At 44.7% G+C, this 26,134-nt stretch overlaps 1 protein-coding gene across 1 annotated transcript in view; it reads right to left on the minus strand.

Moving 5' to 3' along the window:
* Nucleotides 1-26,134, minus strand: part of LOC134466905 (protein bicaudal C homolog 1-like) — a 254,885-nt gene that overhangs the window by 47,264 nt on the left and 181,487 nt on the right. Inside the window, exons 8-11 of the mRNA XM_063220805.1 lie at nt 23,913-24,164; nt 14,364-14,495; nt 10,040-10,379; nt 3,063-3,203 (exon numbers count right to left, since the gene is read on the minus strand). Of these exons, the coding sequence (XP_063076875.1) occupies nt 3,063-3,203; nt 10,040-10,379; nt 14,364-14,495; nt 23,913-24,164 (865 nt within the window). The remainder of the gene's footprint in view (nt 1-3,062; nt 3,204-10,039; nt 10,380-14,363; nt 14,496-23,912; nt 24,165-26,134) is intronic.

Below are 26,134 nucleotides of genomic sequence, written 5' to 3' on the forward strand. Positions count from 1 at the left end.
CTTTTACAATGTTAAAGGGACACTGTGTGAGATTTTTAGTTGTTTATTTCCAGAATTCATGCTGCCCATTCACTAATGTTACCTTTTTCATGAATACTTACCACCAGCATCAAATTCTAAGTATTCATCATGACTGGAAAAAAATGCACTTTTCATACATGAAAAGGGGGATCTTCTCCATGGTCCATTTTGAATTTCCAGAAATAGCCATTTTTAGCTGCAAAAATGACTGTACGTGGACCATACCAGAAAATATTTCTTTAATACTTTGTAAACTATCATGAAAAGGTCAAATGTGGCAATAGGCAGCCCAGTTTCAATGAGCAGCATGGTTGCAGTTCCTTTTTTGACAATTTCCTGCACAGCGTCCCTTTAAGGCAGCAGGGCAACTTACTTTTTGAAGTTAAACTGGTATGCCATGTTTTACAGTGTACTACAACTACAGAGCATAACAAATGAAATGTTTGTCTATTTGCTTTTGTACTATTAAAAAATAAGAAAACGGAGTGCCACAGTTTCCTGCTCTTCATTTTTTTGATGTCAACTTTATCCACACACTGTTAGAGCACCCGTGTCAAAAGTTCTGGATCCACACAGCGCTTCCGTTTTTTTCCTTTTTTCTGAAAATGAAATGTTTTGTTGCAAAATGATGTAAGCACCATTTTTGACTTTAGAATTTTATTATTGGAAATGATTGTTCACACTTGCCATTCAAATATTTTGAGGACATACTTTTAAAGCCTGTATGAAAACCGGCAGAGCATATTTGTAAACGGTGTGCGTGCGTGTACCTGTGTTGTTGGAGGGGCTGTTGAGTGTGCTGGACCAGAGCGTGGAGCTGGGCGCTGTAGAGCTTGGGATCTGTGTGTGTGTGTGTGTGTGTGTGTGTGTGTGTGTGTGTGTGTGTGTGTGTGTCTGACTTAGATATTTTACCAACAGCCTTCTTCAAATCCATCTTAAATCTAATATCATCAGATGTACTTCAGATCATCAACACCTCACTACAAACAGGCATATTCCCAGGCTGTCTGAAAGAAGCAGTCGTGAAACCCTTACTGAAAAAGAACAACCTGGATGCACTGGTACTAAACAACTATAGGCCCATATCCAATCTACCATTCATGGGTAAAATAATAGAGAAAATTGTTTTTAACCAATTAACTGCTTTTCTAATGTCTAATAGCTATTTTGATAAGTTTCAATCAGGTTTCCGTGCCTATCACAGCACTGAAACAGCTCTTATTAAAGTTATGAATGACATAAGATTGAATTCTGATGCTGGCAAATTATCCGTCTTGGTTCTACTCGATTTAAGTGCCGCCTTCGATACAGTTAATCATTCTATACTACTACATAGACTGGAACACTGGGTTGGCTTTACAGGCATAGTGATCAACTGGTTAAAATCGTACCTACAACAAAGAAGTTTTTTTGTCGCCATTGGAAGACATACCTCATCACCGATGTCTCTGAATTGTGAGGTCCCCCAGGGCTCCATTCTGGGACCACTACTGTTCAATCTGTATATGTTGCCACTGGGACACATTATCGAGAATAACTCCATAAATTACCATAGCTATGCGGATGATACCCAGCTCTACTTATCTATGTCCCCAAATGACTATGCCCCCCTTGAATCACTCTATCATTGCATGGACCAAATTAACAAATGGATGTCTCACAATTTCCTCCAGCTGAACACAGATAAAACTGAAGTAATTATATTTGGGAAAAGAGAGGAGAGACAAAAGATTGCTACTATCCTTGAAACGAAGGGACTGAAAGCAAGGGAAAAAGTTAAAAATCTTGGGGTCCTCATTGACAGTGACCTAAACTTCAACAGTCACATGAAAGCTATTACTAAGTCTGCATTTTATCACATAAAAAACGTCTCTAAATTTAGGGGCCTGATGTCTAAACATGATCTGGAGAAGCTAATACATGCCTTTATTTCTAGTAAAGTTGATTACTGTAACAGTCTTTTTACTGGCCTCCCCAATAAGACCATTAAACAGCTTCAACTTGTACAAAACGCAGCTGCAAGGGTTCTTACAAAGACAAGGAAGTTCGACCACATTACTCCAATTTTAAGATCGCTGCATTGGCTCCCAGTAAGCTACAGAATTGATTTTAAGGCTATGCTACTTGTGTTTAAATCACTAAATGGAATGGGACCCACATATCTACTGGATATGTTTCAGCTGTATGCACCAACTAGGTCACTAAGGTCAACGGAGAAGAATTTGCTGGTGATTCCAAAAGTCAAAACAAAGTGTGGAGAGGCAGCCTTTAGCTTCTATGCTTCAAAGCTTTGGAACCAGCTTCCAGATGACATAAATAATGCACCCACTATTGATAGCTTTAAATCTAGACTCAAGACAAAGCTGTTCTCAGATGCTTTCCCCTAGCTTAAATTACTTATTCTCATTATTTTTATTTTTATTTAATTTGTTTTATTTTATTTTATTTTATTATTATTTTTACCTTATGTTTTATCTTAATGTTTTTAAATGCTTTTTGACTCTAATTCATTTCCTTCTTTCTTCCCTGTTTCCTTTCATTTACATTTGTTAACTTTGTGAAGCACATTGAGTTGCACCTGTGTATGAAATGCGCTATATAAATAAACTTGCCTTGCCTTGCCTTGTGTGTGTGTGTGTGTGTGTGTGTGTGTGTGTGTGTGTGTGTGTGTGTGTGTGTGTGTGTGTGTACCTGTGTTGCTGGATGCGCTGGACCAGAGCGTGGAGCTGTTGGCTGTGGAGCTGGGGATGTGTGTGTGTGTGTGTGTGTGTGTGTGTGTGTGTGTGTGTGTGTGTGTGTGTGTGTGTGTGTGTGCGTGTGTGCGTGTGTGCGTGTGTGCGTGTGTGCGTGTATGCGTGTGTGTGTGTGTGTGTACCTGTGTTGCTGGATGCGCTGGACCAGAGCGTGGAGCTGGGCGCTAGAGCTGGGGATCTGTGTGTGTGTGTGTGTGTGTGTGTGTGTGTGTGTGTGTGTGTGTGTGTGTGTGTGTGTGTGTGTGTGTGTGTGTGTGTGTGTGTGTGTGTGTGTGTGTGTGTGTGTACCTGTGTTGCTGGATGCGCTGGACCAGAGCGTGGAGGTGTTGGCTGTGGAGTTCTGTGGGTTCTGCAGCGGGCTGATGGAGCTGTTGAGGGCGTTCAGGAGAGAGTTCTGGGTCATGGATGCCGCGGACGGGCCCAACAGACCTGCAAAGCATCATGGGAGCAGTAAATGGACCGCATTTTACTGGGTGCATCCCAATATGTGACCTTGCCTCCTCCACTTGTGCTTGTCTCCTCGTCCCGCCTCCTGGCCCCTCCTCCGTGGAGAAAACGATAAAGTTTCCCAGCTGTCAGCCTAGCCACAACAACTTTTGAGGGACTGTTTTTCATTCACCATCCGAATTGCAAATGAGAAAAAGACTTTACAATTGAGCTTTTGCAAGATATTGAAATATAATGCTGTTGTCAGTGATGTCATCATGACGAGAAGCAAGTGGAGGAGGCAAGTGGAGGAGGCAAGGTCGCATATTAAAACGCACTCACTGTTGTTGTCTTTTTCGATTTTATTCGATAGGACAGTGTGAGTGGTGGACACGAAGCGAATGGGGAGAGAGACGGATGAGGGGCCAGCGAAGGAACCGGGCCGGGAATCAAACCCGTGTCAGATGCATGGTAGACGAGTGCCCTACTATACCGGTTGGCCACGGTAGGGCCAAATGGACTTCATTTTATAGAGCGTCTTTCCACTCCTTTGAGCACTCAAAGCGCTTTACATTGTATGCCTCATATTCACCCATTCACACACCGGTGGCAGTGGTTGTCACACAGCTGCCACCACCTGAAGTGTCACCAAAAAAACCCCTCTCACTTGCGTTGTCTTGCAGACCACTAGTGAGAGGCACCAGAATAAAAGCAAGAGACATTAGAAATATACCGTGCATAGGCTGTGGACAACCCTTCAAGATCTAGTATGCATGACAAAGGTCTTTCAGACTTGGGTTATGTGGGGTAGTTTGAAAACTGAAAATTAAGTCCACAACGCAGAGCTCCCATTTTTCTTAAAGGGACATTGTGTGAGATTTGTTGTTGTTTAATTCCAGAATTCATGCTACCCATTCACGAATGTTACCTTTTTCATGAATACTTACCACCATCAAATTGTAAGTATTCATTATGACTGGAAAAATGGCACTTTTCATACATGAAAAGGGGGATCTTCTCCATGGTCCGCCATTTTGAATTTCCAGAAAGAACCATTTTTAGCTGCAAAAAATGACTGTACTTGGGCCATACTAGAAAATATTAGTTTATTACTTAGTAAACTTTCATGAAAAGTTCAAATTTGGCAATAGGCAGCCCAGTTTCAATGGGCAGCATAGTTGCAATACATTTTTTGACCATTTCCTGCACAGTGTCCCTTTAAACCTATGTATTGCAAAGGTCTTTCAGACTTGGGTTTAGTGGGGTAGTTTACTGAAAGCAGAGGCCACATCAAGAGTCAAGTCTGAAGAGTCTACACTGCAAAGGCTCATGGGACAGCCCTCGACAGCACAACAGCTGGCAGAAGATCAGGGGTGCATTCCAATATGCGACCTTACGTCCTCCACTTGTGCTTGTTGCCTCATACCAGAAAGTATTACGTCATGATGACATCACAACAACAGCATTATATTTCAACATCTCACAAAAGCTCAATTGTAAAGTCATTTTCTGATTTGCAAACTGGATGGTGAATGAAGAATAGTTCCCCAAAAACTGTTGCGGCTAGGCTGACAGTGGGGAAACTTTATTGTTTTCTCCACAGAGGCAGGGTATCAGAAAAAGGCCACAAGCACAAGTGGAGAACGCAAGGTGGCATATTGGAATACAGCCCTAGGAGAACAAAAACAAGGAATGATGGGAAATGCTGTTGACAACAAAACATTCAACATTTCACTTACAGTAAGACAACCGAGGCAAGTACCAAACAAGTCAAGAGGAAAACAATGGGCTATACCTGAATGAAAAGGGAAACAAGAGCTATGGGATGCCCCAAAGGACATAGAAGAGCTCAGAGAGGACAAACTGACCAGAATGTTTCCTCCTCAAATAACACACTTAATGTTGAGTGAGTAAATACCAAGCAGTGGGTAACATTCTCAGATCTGCAAATGGCCATGTCAGATGTGATGGTTTAAATGGGACGTCTTTCAGAAAACATAAATTGTGTTTGTCCCAGAATAAGAAGGAAAAAATTATATCGCTGACTAGAAGAATAACAGACAAAGACATGAAACTGCTCAGAGAAGACAGACTCATGGATTTAACATTGTGAAAATATTCTAGGAGCAGACATAACATTTTGTAATTATAGGCCCAACTCATTGAGTGCCAGCCATTTTCAAATTCAGACCGGGGAGGTGGCCAGGCTTTTTTCAACATTTGAGTGTTTTTTCAAGAGCCATAAAAATTGAGTTCTTTGTCCATGTGAACAACAAACATACCAGATCAACGTGTTAGGCCCCACCCCCATAAAAAAACGCAAATGACTTGATATCAAGTCTTTGGCACTGTGCCACACATTCTGAAAAGACTCGTTTTCAAGTTCATGGCACTCAAAGAGCTACGAGAAGTAGCCTACTGATAGAATGTCTTAATACATTGCAATTCTTGGTAACACTTTACTTGACGCCGGTGTCATAAGCATGTCATTACAGTGTCATAATAGTGTCATGAAAATGTCATAGATAAGTCATAAACATTATGTCCATGTCATAAGCATTTCATGACTGTTGGCCTTGGGTTGTCTATGCCATAACCGAATGTCACTTAAGGCCAACAGTCATGAAATGTTTATGACATGGACATAATGTTTATGACACGTGCATAACTGTGCTATGACACTATTATGACACTGTAATGACATGCTTATGATGCCGGCGTCAAGTAAAGTGTTACCCACAGTGGTGTGTGAGCTCCATTTTGCTGGATTACTAGCATTGTGAAGGGATATCGTTCACACGGCATTTCTAGGGTCTACAGCAGGGCTTGACAATGGCACCTGCCAACCGGTCAAATGCTGGTAAAACGGCATTTCTAGGGTCTACACCAGTGTTTCTCAAACTTTTTCAGATTGAGGACCACTTTGTCCCCCCAAAAATGTTCACGGACCACCTGTCTACTGAATTGACAGTTGACGGTTGCTAATTTTGATGCAGATCACTTACTTCTTATTCACATTCACAAGCCTGGCTTATTGCGGTGAAAATGAGATTTCAGCTATTTTTGGTTTTATAATAATATTACAAATATAGTCTACTGCTAGCTGCTCTTGGAAAAGTAGAAATCCCCTTGCGGACCACCTGAGCTCTGTTGCGGACCCCTAGTGGTCCCTGGACAACACTTTGAGAATCACTGGTCTACAGAGAATATGGCTACAGTACAGTATATGAGACTACAGTACATGAGAAAAAAAACAACAAGATTTGTCCCAGATGAAGAAGAAAAACACACAAAGATGAACACTAAAGGACTTCAAAGCAGTAGGGGTTTATCCCATATTGAAACGGATACTATGATATCTCCAACAGTGATTCTAAAGAGTGCAAAGTAGCATGAGAAGTAGGCCAAAGGTTTTATTTTAAAAAAAAAACTCTTTTTGAGGAATGAATGTGCCGGACGATTAAAAGAGAGAAAGAAAGAAAGAAAGACAGGAAGACTGAAAGAAAGAAAGAAAGAAAGAAAGAAAGAAAGAAAGAAAGAAAGAAAGAAAGAAAGAAAGAAAGAAAGAAAGAAAGAAAGAAAGAAAGAAAGAAAGAAAGAAAGAAAGAGAGGAATAGAGAATCAGGAGACATTGTACGATATCTCATATTGAGACGGATATCATGGTATCTCAAACAGTGATTCTAAAGAGTGTAAGAGAACATGAGAAACAGGATAGCTGCCAGACATTTTTTTTTAACTCTGGGATGAGTAAAAAAAAGGCGTTATGCGATATCCCATATAGGAAGAAATTTAAGCTATAAGCCACGAGAGGCTGTGGGTTGTGCTCAATTGATAACGGCCAAGGGGAGTGGGGCACGACGCGAAGCGGAGTGCCGTAAACGTCCCCTTGGCCGTTATCAATTGAGCACAACCCACTGACTCAAGTGGCTTATTGCTTATCTGACACTGTTACACTTACACGCTGACCAAATTTCTTTAAAAACGCTTTAATAACAATTAATGTTGCGATTGAGGAAGTGATTGTGGTTACCCTGGCAACATTAATTGGCGTGCATGCGTGCGTGCGTCGCGCTGCCAGACACACACTCGCAACAAAAAACTCGACAAGGAGGCGATTAGCACCGCAGGAATGAAATATCTTGGCAATCACACTGATACCCCAACCACAGATGGTGCAAAGATGTGCTCTTCTTGCAGACTCCCTACCCCAACTGCAAAATATTCTGGACGTAGCTGCGCTTTGTCTAACTTGGACGCGCATAGAATCTTCAGGTTGAAGTTGTAGGTTTACGCTCGATTGACTACAGCTATCAGCCAATCAGAATCGAGAACCGGATCGCACATTGTTAGATACTTGAATAACTCCAACAGTGATCCTGTGTGTGCAAAGGACCATGGGGTATTTGTAGGGTATTTGTCACACGTTTATTTTTGAAGAATAAAATATCCAAGATTAATTAATAATAGACCTGCAAGCCATTATGTGATATTCCATATAGAAACATCTCCAACAGTGACACCAAAAAGTGCAAAAGGACAATGGGATATACTTGGACATTTGTTACATGTTTACTTTGGCGTTTGAAGAGTTTAAAAAAAAATCCCGGATGAGTTAAAACAAAAACACCCACAAGGCATTACATGACATCCATATAAAAACAGACGTGATACGAATCTTCAAAAGTGTTCTCAAAAAGTGCAAATGAGCATGGGAAATAGAACATTTGTCAAATGTTTACATGTTTATATAGGCTTTTGAAGAATGAAAAATCCCAGATGAGTAAAGGAAAGAAAAAAACACATGGCATTATGTGATATGCTGTATAGAAGAAGACGCTATATCTTTGTCCTGAGGAGCATGGTAAACAGGAATTTTGTCACATTTCTTCTTTTGAAGAATATTTTAAAATAATAAGAGTTAAAAAAACACCTATGAGGCATTACGTGATATGCCATCTAGAAACAGACATAAGGATCTCTCCAACAGTGATCTGAGGGAGGGCAAAGCATACAGGACACATGCATGGGATACAGCAGTGGTTCTTAACCTGGGGTGTGGGCACCCCCTGGGGGTGCGCCAGAGATTTCAGGGGGTGCACAGAATTTTGTTTGTGTTGAGGTTGTGACCAAAATTCTGCTTCCAAACATTATAATTAAGCCAAATTAAGACCAAACTATAACATGTTTTGATTCCTATGTAAAGTCATTGAAGGTTAGATTAATGTCTAAACCAAGAATCATTGTAATGAATCACTTCAATCCTTTTTTAGTGCGTATACACGTGTAGAGGTTTGTGTTGGGGGTGCGCAGCTTGTCTTGAGCACAGGTTAGGGGGTGCTTCAAAACCACAGGGATACAGGATATCTTGAGTGCATCTTACTATGGGACTTTGCCTCCTCCACTTGCCTCCTCCATTTGCTTCTCGTCATGATGACATCACTGACAACAGCATTATATTTCAATATCTTGCAAAAGCTCTATTGTAAAGTCTTTTTCTCATTTGCAATTGGGATGGTGAATGAAAAACAGTCCCTCAAAAGTTGTTGTGGCCAGGCTGACAGCTGGGAAACTTTATCGTTTTCTCCACGGAGGAGGGGCCAGGAGGCGGGACGAGGAGACAAACACAAGTGGAGGAGGCAAGGTCACATATTGGGATGCATGCCTTCTCTCCACTAGAGGATGATGGGATACCTCACAGCCAGGGCCGGGTTAAGATGGCTTGGGGCCCCTAGGTTACAGGTTGCTGTGGGCCCCCCCCCAGAGAGCAGATTTCGAGACATATTCACATAGAAAGTGTCATAATTACATGCCAGGAGTTAAGGACAACATGTCTATCAACTGCACTCAACATGACAGATGATTTTTTCAAAATTGCATATCGACACAATTCTGCATTTAGTTTTTTTTGGCAGGTGAGGGGCCCTAGGCTGCAGCCATATCTAGCCTGTGGGGCCCCCCTGGCAGGTGGGGGCCCTCTAGGCAGCAGCCATATCTAGCCTGTGGGGCCCCCCTGGCAGGTGGGGGCCCTCTAGGCAGCAGCCATATCTAGCCTATGGGGGCCTCCTGGCAGGTGGGGGCCCTCTAGGCAGCAGCCATATCTAGCCTGTGTATTAATCCAGCCCTGCTCACAGCAGCAAGCCCCTTATGTATCGAAGAGCACACAGTTTAATAAGACGACAAATCCTGACTCATGCCGGCATTAAGAAGGACAGGAAAGGGTGGAGGTCGAGGAACGGAATGACTCAAAATAATGGACATCTTTTAAGAAGACTAAACATCTCTTGCCAGGAATATATCTGCAACAACAATTAAAAGAGAACATTGAAAATATATCTAAAAAGAAAGTACTCTATGAAGATATACAGAGTACGGGATAGGAGGACAGGATGCTGGTCTCTCCAAAGGGCCTTTTCTTTTTTGTAAGTTTGTAAGTTAACTCAACTTGAGAAAGCCTCGAGTTGAGTTAAGCCTTGAGTTGAGTTAACTTACAAACTTAAGGCAGCAGGGCAACTTACCTTTTTACGTTTAACTGGCTTGCAATGTTTTACAGTGTGCTGTGTGTGTGTTGTCTTACCCAGGCTGGTGAGTCCCAGGCCGTGTGCTGTGTGTGTGTGTGTGTGTGTGTGTGTGTGTGTGTGTGTGTGTGTGTGTGTGTGTGTGTGTGTGTGTGTGTGTGTGTGTGTGTGTGTGTGTGTGTGTGTGTGTGTGTGTGTGTTGTCTTACCCAGGCTGGTGAGTCCCAGGCCGTGTGCTGTGTGCTGTGTGCTGTGTGTGTGTGTGTGTGTGTGTGTGTGTGTGTGTGTGTGTGTGTGTGTGTGTGTGTGTGTGTGGTCTTACCTAGGCTGGTGAGTCCCAGGCCGGCGGAGGCGAGGATATCCAGCCCCACAGGAGGAGGAGGGCAGCTGAGAGACGGAGGAGGAGGAGGAGGAGGAGGAGGAGGACCAGAGGGGCTGGTGGTGGGGGTGGGGGTGGTGTTCACGCAGGACGAGGAGGGGGGCGAGGAGCAGGAGGAGAGGGAGGCGTTGGAGGAGGCGTTGGAGGAGGAGGAGGAGGTGATGGAGGAGGAGGTGATGGAGGAGGAGGAGATGACCACGCCGCTGTTCTCCAGGCCCAGCAGGAAGCGACGCGCCTCGTACATGTTGAGGGCGTTGCGCTCCACGCTCTTCACAATCACCGACTGATAGGAGGAGGCACACACATGCACAGACACACACACACATGCATGCATGCATGCATGCATGAACACAAACACACACACATGCATGCACACATGTGCATGGACACACACATGCACCCATGCGCATGCGCACACACACACACACACACACATGCAGGTACGCATGCACACGCCCACATGCATGCATACACACACACACACACACACACATACACATGCACACGCACACACACACACACACAAACAACACACACACACACACACACACACACACACACACACACACATACACACACACACACACACACACACACACAAAATACAATATAGTTTATACAATATAGCTCCTTACATAGTTATAATANCACATTACATACTACAGTAATTCTAATAGTTTGATATAAACATAACCTTGTAACAGAGGTGGGAAAACTCAGACCCGGGGGCCACATGTGGCCCGCTGAGCCATTTCATCTGGACCGCAGAGCCTTCACAAAGCGACTTTTAAATCCAAAGTACCATACTCACATCTAACACAGCTAAGGGTCTTGCAAGTGTGAGATTAATCAAGGTCACATTTAAACATTATTGTGCAGAAGTGAAATCACCAACACATTGCCCGTGCACATTGCAGTATTTCTAAATGAAGTATTTTTTGGGGGTCTTTTTGGCCTTTATTATTATAGGACAGTGTGAGAGTAGACAGGAAATAACTGGGAGAGAGAGACGGGGTAGGGTCGGGACACGACCCCGACTGGACTCAAAACCAGGGTCCCCGGGGGTACAAATATCAAGACAAGAAACTTCTGGTGATTCACAGTAGGTTAGTGAAAATTAAACTGTAGGGAGGCCTGTTGATAAAGAATATAAAATATTTAAAAAATGTATTTTATCATTATTTCTTTTCTGAGAGGATTGATTCTTTGGGCCAGTTCAAATGGTGAGGTGCAGAGAGGTGGAGGGCCGGTCAAAGGGGCGTGGCGGGCCGCATCCGGCCCCCGGGCCTTAGTTTGGGGACCCCTGTTCTACACCAATGAGGCCCTCGGGTTCAAATAATTGCTCACCCCTGCTCTGTAAGCTACAGTGTTTAACTCCTTAGCCACTAGAGGGGGCAAGACTTTGATTTTTTTAGTTTTGAACCTGTTCAGCTTATCAGGGGTGGGGAGCCTTTTTCATTCGAGGGGCCACTTCAAATTCATCTGAGGGCCGTAATATGAATACAAACCAGGATTTCCCCCTGCACTTTAGGACTATATTGAAGGCAGCCACCTTTATAACAGACCCCACTTTCTCTAGGTCCACTGAATATAACTTAATTGTATTGCAAATGTATTTTCTAAGATTCCTTTACAAAATATGTCATATTTCATGTGAAGCAGCGTAACATTAAAATTATATCGGGAGCCGAATAAAACCGCCTCTAGGGCCACAAACGGCCCTCGAGACATAGGTAACCCACCCCTGAGCTAATACATCTACAGTATGTACACAGTAAAAATACTAGTGTTACTACTAGTTGGTTATTTTGCATTTTCTTACACACTGTTCCACACGATTTTGAGGGGGCCTCGGCCACGGCAGACATGCCCAAACCTTTTTCTCAGACCCAGACCCTGTGTGTGGGCAACCCACAGCATAGATCGATTACCGGACCGGGCCGACGTGGATTTATGTCAGCGCCCGTTTGATTACAGGCCTGTTGTTTTACAAAATGGTCATCTCTCGTCTCTCTCTCTTTAAGCTTTCCCAAGATGCCTTTGGGCTATTGTGTGGTGTCCGTCCTGTGCTTCGAAGCGGGGCTTAAGAGACCACAGACACAATTTGTGTGTGTGTGTGTGTGTGTGTGTGTGTGTGTGTGTGTGTGTGTGTGTGTGTGTGTGTGTGTGTGTGTGTGTGTGTGTGTGTGTGTGTGTGTGTGTGTGTGTGTGTGTGTGTGTGTGTGTGTGCGTGTGTGCGTGTGTGTTTCAGAATGAGGTTTGAAAACCACAGAGGGAACTACACGCAATCCAGCTCTGCCATGTGGTATGAGACATATAAGAGGTCTGTGGCTTTGTGTGCCTATGTGTGTGTATGTGTGTGTGTGTGCATGCATGCGTGCATGTGTGTGTGCGCGTATACAGCTCGACTGTATGTACTATCGTGTTTTCATGTGGTGGACTCGGTAGACTGGAAGACTAGGGTGAAGGCATGTGTATTGTTTAAGTGTGTGTGTGTTAGGGCTGTGCAATATATCATATTCATATTGTGATGTCAATATTGCTATAAAACAATATCAAATTTCACAATATCGATTTGCAACAATATTTTTGTCATTTGTCTATACTGCCAAAAGGTAGGTTACGCTAAGCGCAATGCATTCCCCTCCACTTGAGCCATTGCGAGCACAAAGCAGACTTGCTACCCAACACTCATGCAGAACGCCAATGTGTGTTTCTCTATGGCCCTCCACTCACACTGCTGAAGGGAGGGAAGATTGTGAATTGTTTAGCACAATTAATTTGTCTTTAAAAGGAATATCGTCTAAAAATATTGTGATGTCAATATTGACTGAAATAATCGTGATATTGATTTTTCTCATAATCGAGCAGCCCTAGTGTGAGTCCACCAGGTTTGTACGAAATTCCGAATGGAAAGAATTTGAATTCACAGTAATGCCATAATACGAACACTAGGTGGTGTCATTACCTTGAATTTCTTTGAGTTTAATCTACACCACCCACTGAAAGTACATAGAACACCACCACCTAGTGTTCGTATTATGGCATTGTTTTGAACTGAAAATCTTTCAATTCTGAATTTCGTACAAGCCTGGTGTCCACACACAGTATACTGTATGTATGCATGTGTAGCGTGTTTGAGAGTGGGTAAAATGTTAATGTTTGAATGTTTGAATGTTATAAATGTAGCAAAACATTTGGACAGACTCAGCGCCCAAACGGACCAATCATGTGAGTGTGGCTAGATGGCTCATTCTACACTGATGTGTTTTCCAGCTAAGCTGCTGAGTGAATAATGAATGTTGGTATGGTTTCGGGGTGTGTGTGTTTGTGTGTGTGTGTGTGTGTGTGTGTGTGTGTGTGTGTGTGTGTGTGTGTGTGTGTGTGTGTGTGTGTGTGTGTGTGTGTGTGTGTGTGTGTGTGTGTGTGTGTCTGTGTGTGTCTGCGTGTCTGTGTGTGTCTGTGTGTGTGCGTGCCTGCGTGCGTGTGTGTGTGAATGTGTGTGTACACCATTGTGTGCACGTGTTTTTTCTACCTATATGCGTGTATGCTATATAAGCACACTGTATGTTCTGTGTGTGTGTACAAGGGTTTATATGCATGGGTTTATACAGTTTGAGTCTCTTTATGTGTGTATATGTAGTGTTATACACACAGACATATATGATGGATTTCTTGGGTTTGGGTGATGAACACTGTGTGTGTGTGTATGTGTGTGTTTGTGTGCGTGTGTGCGTGCGTGTGTTTGTGTGTGTGTTAAGGTGAGGATGTGTGTGTGTGTGTGTATGCGTAGTATAGTAGTTACCTTGCTGGGCTGTTTGGGTTTGTAATAGTAATAGTAATAGTAGTAGTTATTACCTTGCTGGGCTGTTTGGGTTTGTAATAGTAATAGTAGTAGTTATTACCTTGCTGGGCTGTTTGGGTTTGTAATAGTAACAGTAATCGTAATCGTAATAGTAATAGTAATAGTAGTAATAGTAGTAGTAGTAGCAGTCATTACCTTGCTGGGCTGTTTGGGTTTGTAATAGTAATAGTAGTAATAGTAATAGTAATAGTAATAGTAATAGTAGTAATAGTAGTAGTTATTACCTTGCTGGGCTGTTTGGGTTTGTAATAGTAATAGTAATAGTAATAGTAATAGTAATAGTTGTTACCTTGCTGGGCTGTTTGGGTTTGTAATAGTAATAGTAATAGTAATAGTAATAATAGTAATAGTAATAGTAATAGTAATAGTAATAGTAGTAATAGTAATAGTAGTAGTCTTTACCTTGCTGGGCTGTTTGGGTTTGGGCTTGACGCTGATGAAGACGTCCAGCTGCTCCATGAGAGTGGTTATGAACTGGGGGTCCACCTCGATGTCCTCCTTGATGTCAAACATCAGCACCAGCGGTAGACAACCCTGCAGGACACACACACACACGCACGCACGCACGCACGCACGCACGCACGCACGCACGCACGCACGCACGCACGCACGCACGCACGCACACACACACACACACACACACACACACAGACACAGACACAGACACACACACACACATCAGCACCAGCGGTAGACAACCCTGCACAACATTTTCAAATACCGAGGTCAAATATTGCACGCTGTGTATTGCATACATGTGTCTAGGTAGCCTATGTGAAAAATACTGTTAGCTAGGGGGTTGGGGTTAGTTGATGGAAAGACTAAGCAGTTTATGAATGATTCAATCTGTTATTATTGATGGTTGCACAATTAAGTTACACCATTTAAAACCAAAAGCACTCAGAGAGCGCAGACCTCCGCCAAGGAAGCTGCTTGATACATTTGACTATGTTACACCCTAAGTCTTTCTGCCTTGTTGTTGTGGTGTTCCCGCAATTCAATTTCTGGTCACTAGGAGGCGTCTAGATGGTGAAGAGTCTTTTAAAAAGTCCTGGTTCCGGTTCGTGATCCGGATCACCAACAGCATTTAATCACTTGTTCCTTGGGTCATTATTAACTAACCCAGTGTTTCTCAACAGGGGTGCCGCGGAAACGTGGCTGATAAATAAAATTATGTAACATAATACATATTTGTCTAAATTGATAAGTTAATGCTAGTCAGTGGAATCTTTCATCTGCCATTTACGCACAATAAAGTATAGGTCGCCCCTGTCAGCTGCAACTTCGAACGTAGGTCGTGTGACGTTTCCAAATGTTTTACTTTTCTAAGCTTGTGTGGTATCGGATGCGATGCCATGTACCGGCTTGTTGGTTTGGGGTGCCTTGAAATTTTTCATGAATTGAAAGGGTGCCTTGCCTTAAAAAAGGTTGAGAAACACTGAACTAACCCACAAAGTTTCGTTGAATTCCGTTGATTAGTTTTTGAGTTATGCTCCTGAGAGACAGACAGACAAACAAACAAACAGACAGACAGACAGACGGACAGACAAACCAACGCGACCAAAAACATTACCTCCTTGGCAGGGGTAAAAAACCCATTTACGGTTTATAGTAAATCGCAAGAAACCACAGGCGTGCATAGGTAGGAATGAGTTAATGCTAAGGTACCTGCCTCTTTACTTTAATGGTCAATAATTGCTCTTTTGAAAGATTTTTTGACACAATGTACTCAACATCATATAATAATAATGTTTAACCCATTGATGCATAAAACACCTGAAAAAAAGCCTGCTAATTGCTTGAGCCATTTTTTGGAAAGACACTGTCAGCCTATAATAACCTAAATATCTCAGCCTCTGAAGCACATAAAAACATCAAACAAATTGTATTTGGGTTGGGTAGAGAATTGTGTACACAGTACTGATTCACAAAAGTCAAGGCTGAGAACTTTCTCAAGGCTGCGAATTTATTTAGAATTCATTAACTTAGGCCCTGCCGTGGCCAACCGGTAGGGCACTCATCTGCCATGCGGCTGACCCCGGTTCGATTCCTGGCCCGGGTCATTTGCCGACCCCTCCCCATCTCTCTCCCCATTTGCTTCCTGTCCACCTCTCACTCTGTCCTGTCATCAATAAAGTGAGAAGACCCCAAAAAAAATCTTAAAAAAAAAAAAAAGATTTCATTAACTTGGTACGCTAGTTCTGAAATATGAGTGATACGGTTTACAAATTAGTGTCATATATATATATATATAACTTCCTTGCGTGTATACAGTCGCCAAAAGCCTGGAAGGTGGTGACAGAATGGTACAGCAAGCCAAACTTACATGGCAGCTGCACGGCTAACTGACAGCCTTTTGGAGAGGAAAAGAGAAGAGAGATGAGAGTGTCCAGCCTGCATTTCATTATGAATACATTCAGGGGCAGGTCTAGCCATTTTGGGGCCCTAGGCGAAATATAAACATGGGGCCCTCAAAAGCCATTCTTTAAAGACATCACCAATTGGAATGGAAGGAGAGGGAGAGTGCTATTTTAGTGTTTCGTCTCATATCTCGTCTCATATCTCTTCATCTAATATACATAAGTGACAAATTAAGATTAAGCCTACTTTTTTGTGTGTGTGTATATCACGACTGGTGCGACAGTTGGGGCCCCAATGGAAGGCAGATTTGTTCGGGGGGCCCAAGGCTATTGCCTAGGTTTGCCTAATGTTCAGTCCGCCTCTCAATCCATTTGCCTTCAGATTATTCCCGTGGTGAGAGTGCGGTGGGTACGATGGCCCTCACAATGGCAACCGTGTGTTGGTGGAGTGCAGACGCCTCTTTCTTTTCTTCCTTCATCTATCACGTTTTCATTCCGCTGCTTGGCTCTCCATCACTTCATCCATCTGTCTGTTTTTCTCTAACACATACATTTACATGAACTGTCACTTCATCCATCTGTCTGTTTTTCTCTAACACATACATTTACATGAACTTTCTTGGTCTCTTGCTTCCCCTCTTTGAATGTCACACACACATGCACGCAGACATGCACGCACGCACGTACATACACACACACACACACACACACACACACACACACACACACACACATGCACACTAACGCACACACACACACACACACACACACACACACACACACACACACACACACACACACACACACACACACACACACACACACACACACACACACACACACACACACACACACACACACACACATGACCTTCGATCATGTTTGAGCATTCAACACTTCCAACTCAATGGTCTCTAGCTCCTGCTTCCTTCTCTGCTCGGTCTTTGTGCGCTCCTCTCTCTCTCTCTCTCTCTCTCTCTCTCTCTCTCTCTCTCTCTCTCTCTCTCTCTCTCTCTCTCTCTCTCTCTCTCCCTCGCTCTCTCTCTCTCTCTCTCTCTCTCTCTCTCTCTCTATCTATCTCTCTCTCTCTCCTATTGAGGTTCAACATAGCTGTGGGGAGGATAGCGATCTGCACATCGTAATTACTTTGTTTTCCAGCAGCGAGCGGGGAATGTGCTCCACTTGTGTGTTCCCGACGATGGTCAGTGTTTATTCTATTTATCTCTTTCCTTTCTCTCCCCACTACTGAACTCTCCTCTCTCTCTCTCTCTCTCTCTCTCTCTCTCTCTCTCTCTCTCTCTCTCTCTCTCTCTCTCTCTCTCTCTCTCTCTCTGCCCATGGTGCCCGCTCTGTCTCCTCTCTTTCTCTATCCACTCATCCCAGTCTCTGCGTCTCCCATGTCTAGGCAATAGCTTCATCACATCTCTCCCTCTCTCTCTCTCTCTCTCTCTCTCTCTCTCTCTCTCTCTCCCTCTCTCCCATAACCCCACTGGCTGCTCCTGCTGGCTCAAGACCAGGGGGGCTGAGGGGAGGAGACCACCAGAAGTAGCTCGCTTTTATAATGGCCTAAGGCTGGAATGTAGAAAGGAGGATGAGAAGAGAGAAAGAAGAGGACGGAGAGGGAGAAGGAGAAGGAGAGAGGAGATGGACAGGGCCGCCAAAACTAGCCAGGGGTGGATTTCTCGAAAGCGTAGTTGTTAGCCAGCTAGCAACTTGGGTAGTTGTCAATGGAAAATTGCATTGGAAACAACAAAGTAGCTAGCGATGTTAGCAACTATCGTTTTGAGAAACACATCCCAGCTTTGTTATGGCCCCTGGCCACAATGCAGATTGGAGGATGAGGAGAGAGAACAGAGAGGGGAGAGAACAGAGAGGAGGTGAGGAGAGGAAACAAGGTGAGGAGAGGAGAGAGGATGTGAAGCGAAAGAGGAAAGGAGAATGAAAAAAAGATGCGGTAACGCTGTTTACGTGGTAAAAATGACGCACTCTCGGGTGTAATTCTTGCAGGTTTAATCTACTGGGTTAGCATGACAGACAGACGTTTCGGCCTAACGGAAGGGACACATAGGATGCGAAGCAAGCGAAGCGAAGAGAGGCAAAATCCAAGCGTCATCAGGTCGTCGCGGCGAATCAAATGGAATGGAACAGTTATGTTGTTGATTTGATTGGGCCGCGGCAGGCGAATTCGCTCCTCATTTGCATAACATTAAACTTTCTTTAATAATTTTGCTTCGCTTCGCCCCTGTTCGCTTGCTTTCGCTTGCCATCGCTTGCCTTCGCCTCTCTCATAGGAATGAATGGCAAAGTTCGCAAATTCGCGTGTATGTGTCCCTACCGTAAGTCTTCTTCAGCATCTTTATGGAGGTGACGGTGGACAGGGTAAAAAAAAAACCATCCAGCTAAGGGCCTGAGCCAGCATTGCAGTAGGAGGAGATGGATATGTCAGGAGGAGAGAAGAGGAGACGCGAGGAGGAACAAATACAGGAGAAAAAGAAGAAAAAGAGGTGGGGTGAAGAGGAGAAAGGAGGTGAGAGAGGGGACAGCGGACATAGTTTGTAGGGAGCTTGCAAGCTTTTCTTATGGCCTAAGGTCAGAATGCAGAAGAGAGCACTGAGGATGGAAGAGGATGGAGGAGAAGAGAAGAGAAGAGAAGAGAACAGAACAGAAGAGAAGAGAAGAGAAGAACAGAACAGAACAGAAGGTGAAGAGAAGAGAAGAGAAGAGAAGAGAAGAGAAGAGAAGAGAAGAGAAGAGAAGAGAAGAGAAGAGAAGAGAAGAGAAAAAGAGAAGAGAATAGAAAAGAAGAGTACAGAACAGAAGGTGAAGAAGAGAGGAAAATAGAAGGAGAGAGAAGAGAACAGAACAGAAGGTGAAGAGAAGAGAAGAGGAGGAGAGAAGAGAAGAGAAGAGAACATAAGAGAACAGAACAGAACAGAACAGTACAGAACAGAACAGAAAGTGAAGAAGAGAAGGAGAGAGAAGAGAAGAGAAGATGAGAGGGCCTTCGGGGAGCATCACAAAGACATGAGATGGAGTGGAGAGACATCAAGGAAGGTCACAGCAGGCCGAACAAATGAATGGGTGGAGTGGGTGGAGGAGAGGAGAATAGAGAGAATGAAAACAGATGGGTGGAGTGGAGTGGGTGGAGGAGAGGAAGAGAGAGAGGATGAAAGCAGACATCATATGAGACTACTAGATACAATCTGTGGTATTGTCCCTCCACGCTTTCCCCCAATGACATAAGCTCCTGAGAGGACAATGGACAGAAACAGGGAGGAGGAGAAAAGAGAGGACATGGTGGGAAAAAAGGAAGCGAGGAGAGAAAGGAGGAGATGTAAAAAGGAAAAGACAGAGGAGAAAAAGAGGAGAAGAGAGGAGAGAAAGAGAAAGAGACGAGGAGTAGATAGATGATAGGGAAGGGAAGAGAAGACACAAGGTCAAGGAAAGATAGAGGCAGGGCTGAACTGGTCATCTGACATACAGGGCATTTACCCCGGTGGGCTGGACTGGTCATCTGACATACAGGGCATTTACCCCGGTGGGCTGGACTGGTCATCTGACATACAGGGCATTTTCCCTGGTGGGCTGGACTGGTAATCTGGCATACAGGGCGTTTTCCCTGGTGGGCTGGACTGGTAATCTGGCATACAGGGCATTTTCCCTGGTGGGCTGGACTGGTAATCTGGCATACAGGGCATTTACCCCGGTGGGCTGGACTGGTCATCTGACATACAGGGCATTTTCCCTGGTAGGCTGGACTGCTAATCTGGCATACAGGGCATTTTCCCTGGTAGGCTGGACTGCTAATCTGGCATAAAGGGCATTTTCCCTGGTGGGCTGGACTGCTAATCTGGCATAAAGGGCATTTTCCCTGGTGGGCTGGACTGGTCATCTGGCATAAAGGGCATTTTCCCTGGTGGGCTGGACTGGTCATCTGGCATAAAGGGCGTTTACCCGGTGGGCTGGACTGGTCATCTGGCATACAGGGCATTTTCCCGGTGGGCCGCCAGTCCTCAGAGGCCGATGCTGCTGTTTTGTTTTCTGTTTTTTAAACTTAGCGAACAGTCCTCCATTTAGAAGGGGCATCTTATTAGTCGATCTTTAACAGAGAGAGAGTGGTCTGCTCAACTATGTAATACTATTGCAGAACAGCAGGGGGCTGTGTGAGGGATGGGTCCAGGGCTCCAAAGTAACACCAGCCAACCGGCCAAAATGCTGGTGAAAATCCAGCTTGGCTGGTAGGAAAATGGTAGCCTGGGCGAAAAGCCGACTGTTGACTCCGTCAATCAGTCTGGTAAAAGCCATGAAGAATCTGTCTCCGTGGACGGTGGGAGATGGTCTGATCATACTCTATCATTTAAATTCATTGGAGTTTCAAACTCAAATTAAAACCCATATTGTGCTTTATTAGCATGCCTGTTACATTATAGTGTCGCAAAAGCATACATATAACAAAACGAAAGTGTGAATATAGTTACCTTAACCAATCAGTAACGGAGCTCGCGGGTGAGTTCTACGTCACCACTCTCAACTGTTTGATGATTGGCTTAACACTGAGAGAACCGAGCTCAAGGCTTTTGCCAGACGATGTGCGGAGCCAAAATCTTTGGGTGGAGTACATGGATGGCGTCACCAGGCTAGTAAAATTGACCCACTCAGCCTCTTGGACCCATGAGAGAGAGTGTGTTTTGCTAGTGACATTAATGTCATAAAAGGGCAGTCATGGGTGAGCGGTTAGGGCGGTTAGGGCGTCAGACTTGCATCCCAGAGGTTGCCGGTTCGACTCCCGACCTGCCAGGTTGGTGGGGGGAGTAATCAACCAGTGCTCTCCCCCATCCTCCTCCATGACTGAGGTACCCTGAGCATGGTACCGTCCCACCGCACTGCTCCCCATGGGGCGCCACTGAGGGCTGCCCCCTTGCACGGGTGAGGCATAAATGCAATTTTGTTGTGTGCAGTGTTCACTTGTGTGCTGTGGAGTGCTGTGTCACAATGACAATGGGAGTTGGAGTTTCCCAATGGGCTTTCACTTTCACTTTTCACTTCGCTTTCACTTTGACCCATGAGAGAGAATATTAGTAACATTAACGTCAACTAGCCATTTTGGCTGGTGATGAAAGAAAGTTAATTAAGAGCCCTGGACAGGACTATGACAAAAAACCTAGGCTGGTTCAAACTCACATACACGCACCTGACGAAGACCAGACTGCATTGTCGAAACGTTGTGTTAATAAACCTGGAGCAACAACAGTGTGCGGACCTTCCTTCTTTTCATGTTTAATCGAATTTAAGTCCGGCACCTGTTTAATCTGGATGTGTGGGCTCTCCAAAACGCTACTGGTTTTTGATCCCAGCCCAGCCCTGGATAGAGGAGTGGATGAATGGAGAGATGATGGATAGTAGGGCAGGGCAATATGACAGTGCCAGACTAAATTACTCCGGTCTCACATTTAGGCTGGTTTATCAGGCTATGTGTTTTTCCCATGTTCTCTCTGTAACCCCCTCCTACACGCTCAGCTACACACACACCCTGCAGTGCCTCCATGACCTGCCTGGGGGTCCTGACCCAAAGTTTGGGAACCATTGAACTATAGCAGGGCAATATGACCATATATATCGTTATCGTGATATAAAAGTGTATATCGTGACCTTTTTCCTATATCGTTTATATCATGATAGTAATTTTTTATCAATCTTATACAATTGAGTATCAATTAATTACATTTCATGTTGCCACAATACACACTATAAGTAAATGTCACTGTAAAAAAATAAGAATAATAAAGAGCAAATAAAGAGAATAACTGAAAACGTATGTAATTGTGCTATGTCGTGATATATATCGTTATCGTGACATAAAGTAATCCATATCGTGATATTGAGGTTTTTTTCTGTATCGCCCAGCCCTAATGGAAAGATAGAGGAGAGGAGGAAGGGAACAGAAGACACAAGGTCAAGGAAAGATACAGAGGAGGGGATGAATGGTTAGAGGAGGCGTGGGTGTTGAAAACAAGGGACAGAAAAAGGAAGAAAGGAGGGAAGGAGAGTGGGAGGGAGGGAGAGAGGGAATGAAGGAGTCAAGAGACCAGAAAGAAAAGAAAAGAAAAAAGAAAAAGATGAAAGGCAAGGCAGGGTATTTTTGGAACACAGGGGCGGGCGACAGCTATGTGCAAAGTAAATAAGACCACAACGAGCAAAGCTAATGAAAACTATCTGACACAGGACTCCAAAAATAGTTCTGCAGAGGGTAATTATAAGGCAGTCGAAAGTACATGGAGTAATAGTAAAAAGAGGATAATGCAATTAAAAGTGGCCAGAAAAGACAGAGGCCTTATGCCGAGCAGGCTTGTACGAAATTCCGAATGGAAAGAATTTCAATTCAAAACAATGCCATAATACGAACACTAGGTGGTGGTGTTCTATGTACTTTCATTGGGTGGTGTAGATTAAATTCAAAGAAATTCAAGGTAATGTCACCACCTAGTGTTCGTATTATGGCATTATTTTGAATTGAAATTCTTTCCATTCGGAATTTCGTACAAGCCTGATGCCGAGTCAGGCACCCCCCCCCCATCCACTTTAAAGGGGAATTCCAGGTATTTTTAACATGCAGTTCACATTTGAGTTCTTCAGACATGTAAAAGTTTCTACCTTTTACCTGACATGTTTTAACGGTATAACTTCTGTCTTCATCAGAGAGTCAGGCCGTGTCATTTAAACACTTAGACATAATGAACGCTATACAGGCTATATACAGGCTATATTAACATGCAGTTGTATTGCTCACACCCACACTACCCATGACTTGGCAGTTCCCGAGAAGATAACTTTTTTGGGGGTTCAGTGCTTTCCCAGAGGCACATATGGTCCATAAACCCCACAAGGCCTCTGCCATGCCTCAACAGGCTAAGGCACTTTAGTGTTATGCCGGGGACCCGGGTTCGATCCCGGCCTTATACACCCTATTATACACCTACTGTATACAAAATATCGTTATTCCACTAGTTCCTATACTTAATACATCTATTTTCACGTTATGCAGCTCCTACTCACCATGAAGTACTGTCTGGCCAGGCAGTCTTGCATCCCGATACAGTATCGCGACTGCGTATCTGCGTATCTGCGTATCGTGATTTCTCTGTTCGATACAATATTGTTACAGTCGTATTATACACCTATACACACTATAGTCATTCCACTATTTCAGAGGTCCCCAACCTTTCTGGGTCTGAGGGCTACCAAGGGCTACCCAAGGGCTACCGAGGGCTACCCGAGGGCTTCTGAGGGCTATCCGAGGGCTACTTTTGTTCAAAATCCTCTACTGATGTCGGCATCATTCTCAAATCACACTACTATTGAAGAATGATAATTTACTTATAGGTTATAAAGAATAAATAATCTCATATTTAAATCAAGAAAAGCATTAACTGTGACTAAAATCTGATAGTCGTCACTGTTTATTAACATCCTTGGTGGGCACCTCAGAAGCTCCTGGAGGGCTACCTGGCGCCCACGGGCACAACGTTGGTGACACCTGCACTACTTCCTATGCGTAATAAATCTACACTCACTTTCTGCAGCTCACACCCACCATGAGGTACTGTCTGGCGAGGCAGACGGCGTCGATGCTGCCCTGCACGTAGACGGTGGACTTCTTCTGCAGGCTGGCGGGGTCGGGGAAGTGCACCTGGGCGCCACTGCGCTGCATCACGTGCTTCAGGTTGCTGCCGTTGCGACCCATCATGAAGAGGTGATGCTGAGGCGCGATGTCCAGCTGCGTGCTGACCGTGATGGCGCCGGCTAGCGACCCGGCCAGGTGCTCGAGGAGAACCGCAGTTCCGCGCTGTAGGGGAAGAGAGGAGAGGAAAGGGGAGGAAAGGAAGAGGAAAAGGGAGAGAAAGGGAAGAGAAGAAAACAGGAGGTTAGATACACAGTGTCCATCATGAAGAGGTGGTGCTGAGGCGCGATGTCCAGCTGCGTGCTGACCGTGATGGCGCCGGCTAGCGACCCGGCCAGGTGCTCGAGGAGAACCGCAGTTCCACGCTGTAGGGGAAGAAGAGAAGACGAGGGTTTGTTAGATAAGATACACAGTGTCCATCATGAAGAGTTGATGCTGAGGCGCAATGTCCAGCTGCGTGCTGACCGTGATGGCGCCGGCTAGCGACCCGGCCAGGTGCTCGAGGAGAACCGCGGTTCCACGCTGTAGGGGGAAGAGAGCAGAGGAAAGGGGAGGAAAGGAAGAGAAAAATGGAGAGAAAGGGAGAGGAGAAGGGAAGGTTAGATACAAACAGTAGCCATCATGAAGAGGTGTCCAGCTGGGTGCTGACCGCGATGGCGCCGGCCAGGGAACCGGCAAGGTGTTCTAGAAGAACCGCAGTTCCACACTGGAAAGGAAGAAGAGAAGGGTTTGTTAGATACACACTGCGCATCATGAAGGAGGGAGAGAAGGGTTTAACGAAGCCAATTGGGGCCGATTTTTGGTCCCCTAGGGGAAATTCTTTCTCTGCACTTTATCCCATTTGGACTAGTGAATCATATTGAAGTAGTCCGTAGCAGTGGGCTGCCTGCTGAGCGGCACCCGGGGAGCAGTGTGGGGGCTAGGTGCCTTGCTCAAGGGCACTTCAGCCGTGGTCCGGTCGGGCATTGAACCAGGGACCCTTGGGTTGCCAGCCCAGTGCTCTAACCACTGAGCCACGAGCCACTGGTTTGTTAGATACACACTGCGCATCATGAACAGGTGGTGCCGGGGAGCAATATCCAGCTGGGTGCTGAACATGATGGTGCTCACCAGGGAATCGACTAGGGGTTCTCTAGGAGAAAGGAAGAAGAGATGACAAAAAGGGTAGGAAGAAAAAAAAGAAAAGAGAAGAGAAGAAAAAAGAAGGCTTGATACACAGTGCCTATCATGAACAGGTGGTGCTACTGAGTGATGTTCAGCTAGGTGCTGACCGTGATGGTGCCTGCCAGCGAACTGGCAAGGTGCACTAGGACGAACTTTTCCCCCTGTGCACCCCCTTTTACATTTCAATGAGATTGGCACACCCCCTGAGTAAATATGGTGTGCTGGCCATGCAAGCATGGATTCACTGTGCATTCACTGCACATTAAGCATATTCATTTTGGGGAATCCTCTTTTCCAATAGTCTAGGAGTTAAACTGCACTTCAGATTGAACCTTCCAATGAAAAATGTCTTAATGTTCATCAATGCTGGATAAAAACTCACAAATCCATCATTGCTCTATTCAGCTCACGCACCCCCTTGTGCCAGGTCGCGCACCCCCAGGGGTGCACGCACCCCAGTTTGGGAAACCCTGCACTAGGAGAACCACAGTTCCACGCTGTAGGGGAAGACAGTCGGGGTAGGGTCACATACTATACAATGCACGCATAAACAAATGAAGGTAATACACACACACACACTCATCATGCACACAGTTACACACAGGTGAAGCACCGTGGTTCCATGGTGCAAAGGGAGGAAAAGAGGTTCGATTACAAACAGACAATGGTAGATGAAAGACTCCACTGACGAAGCATTAATTCATTAATTTAGACGAATATGTATTATATTACACAATTTATTTATCAGCCACATTTCTGTGGCACCCCTGAGGGGGGCCTGCGGCACCCTGGTTGAGAAACACTGGTCTAGGAGACGGCCGTACCACATTAGGAGAGAGGTAGGAGGGCTAGATGAAACACACATGAATACCGGTATTGAATACACAGTCACACACACACACACACACACACACACACACACACACACACACACACACACACACACACACACACACACACACACACACACA

The sequence above is a fragment of the Engraulis encrasicolus genome, chromosome 17 (genome assembly GCF_034702125.1).
Source record: "Engraulis encrasicolus isolate BLACKSEA-1 chromosome 17, IST_EnEncr_1.0, whole genome shotgun sequence".
Taxonomy (NCBI): Eukaryota; Metazoa; Chordata; class Actinopteri; order Clupeiformes; family Engraulidae; genus Engraulis; species Engraulis encrasicolus.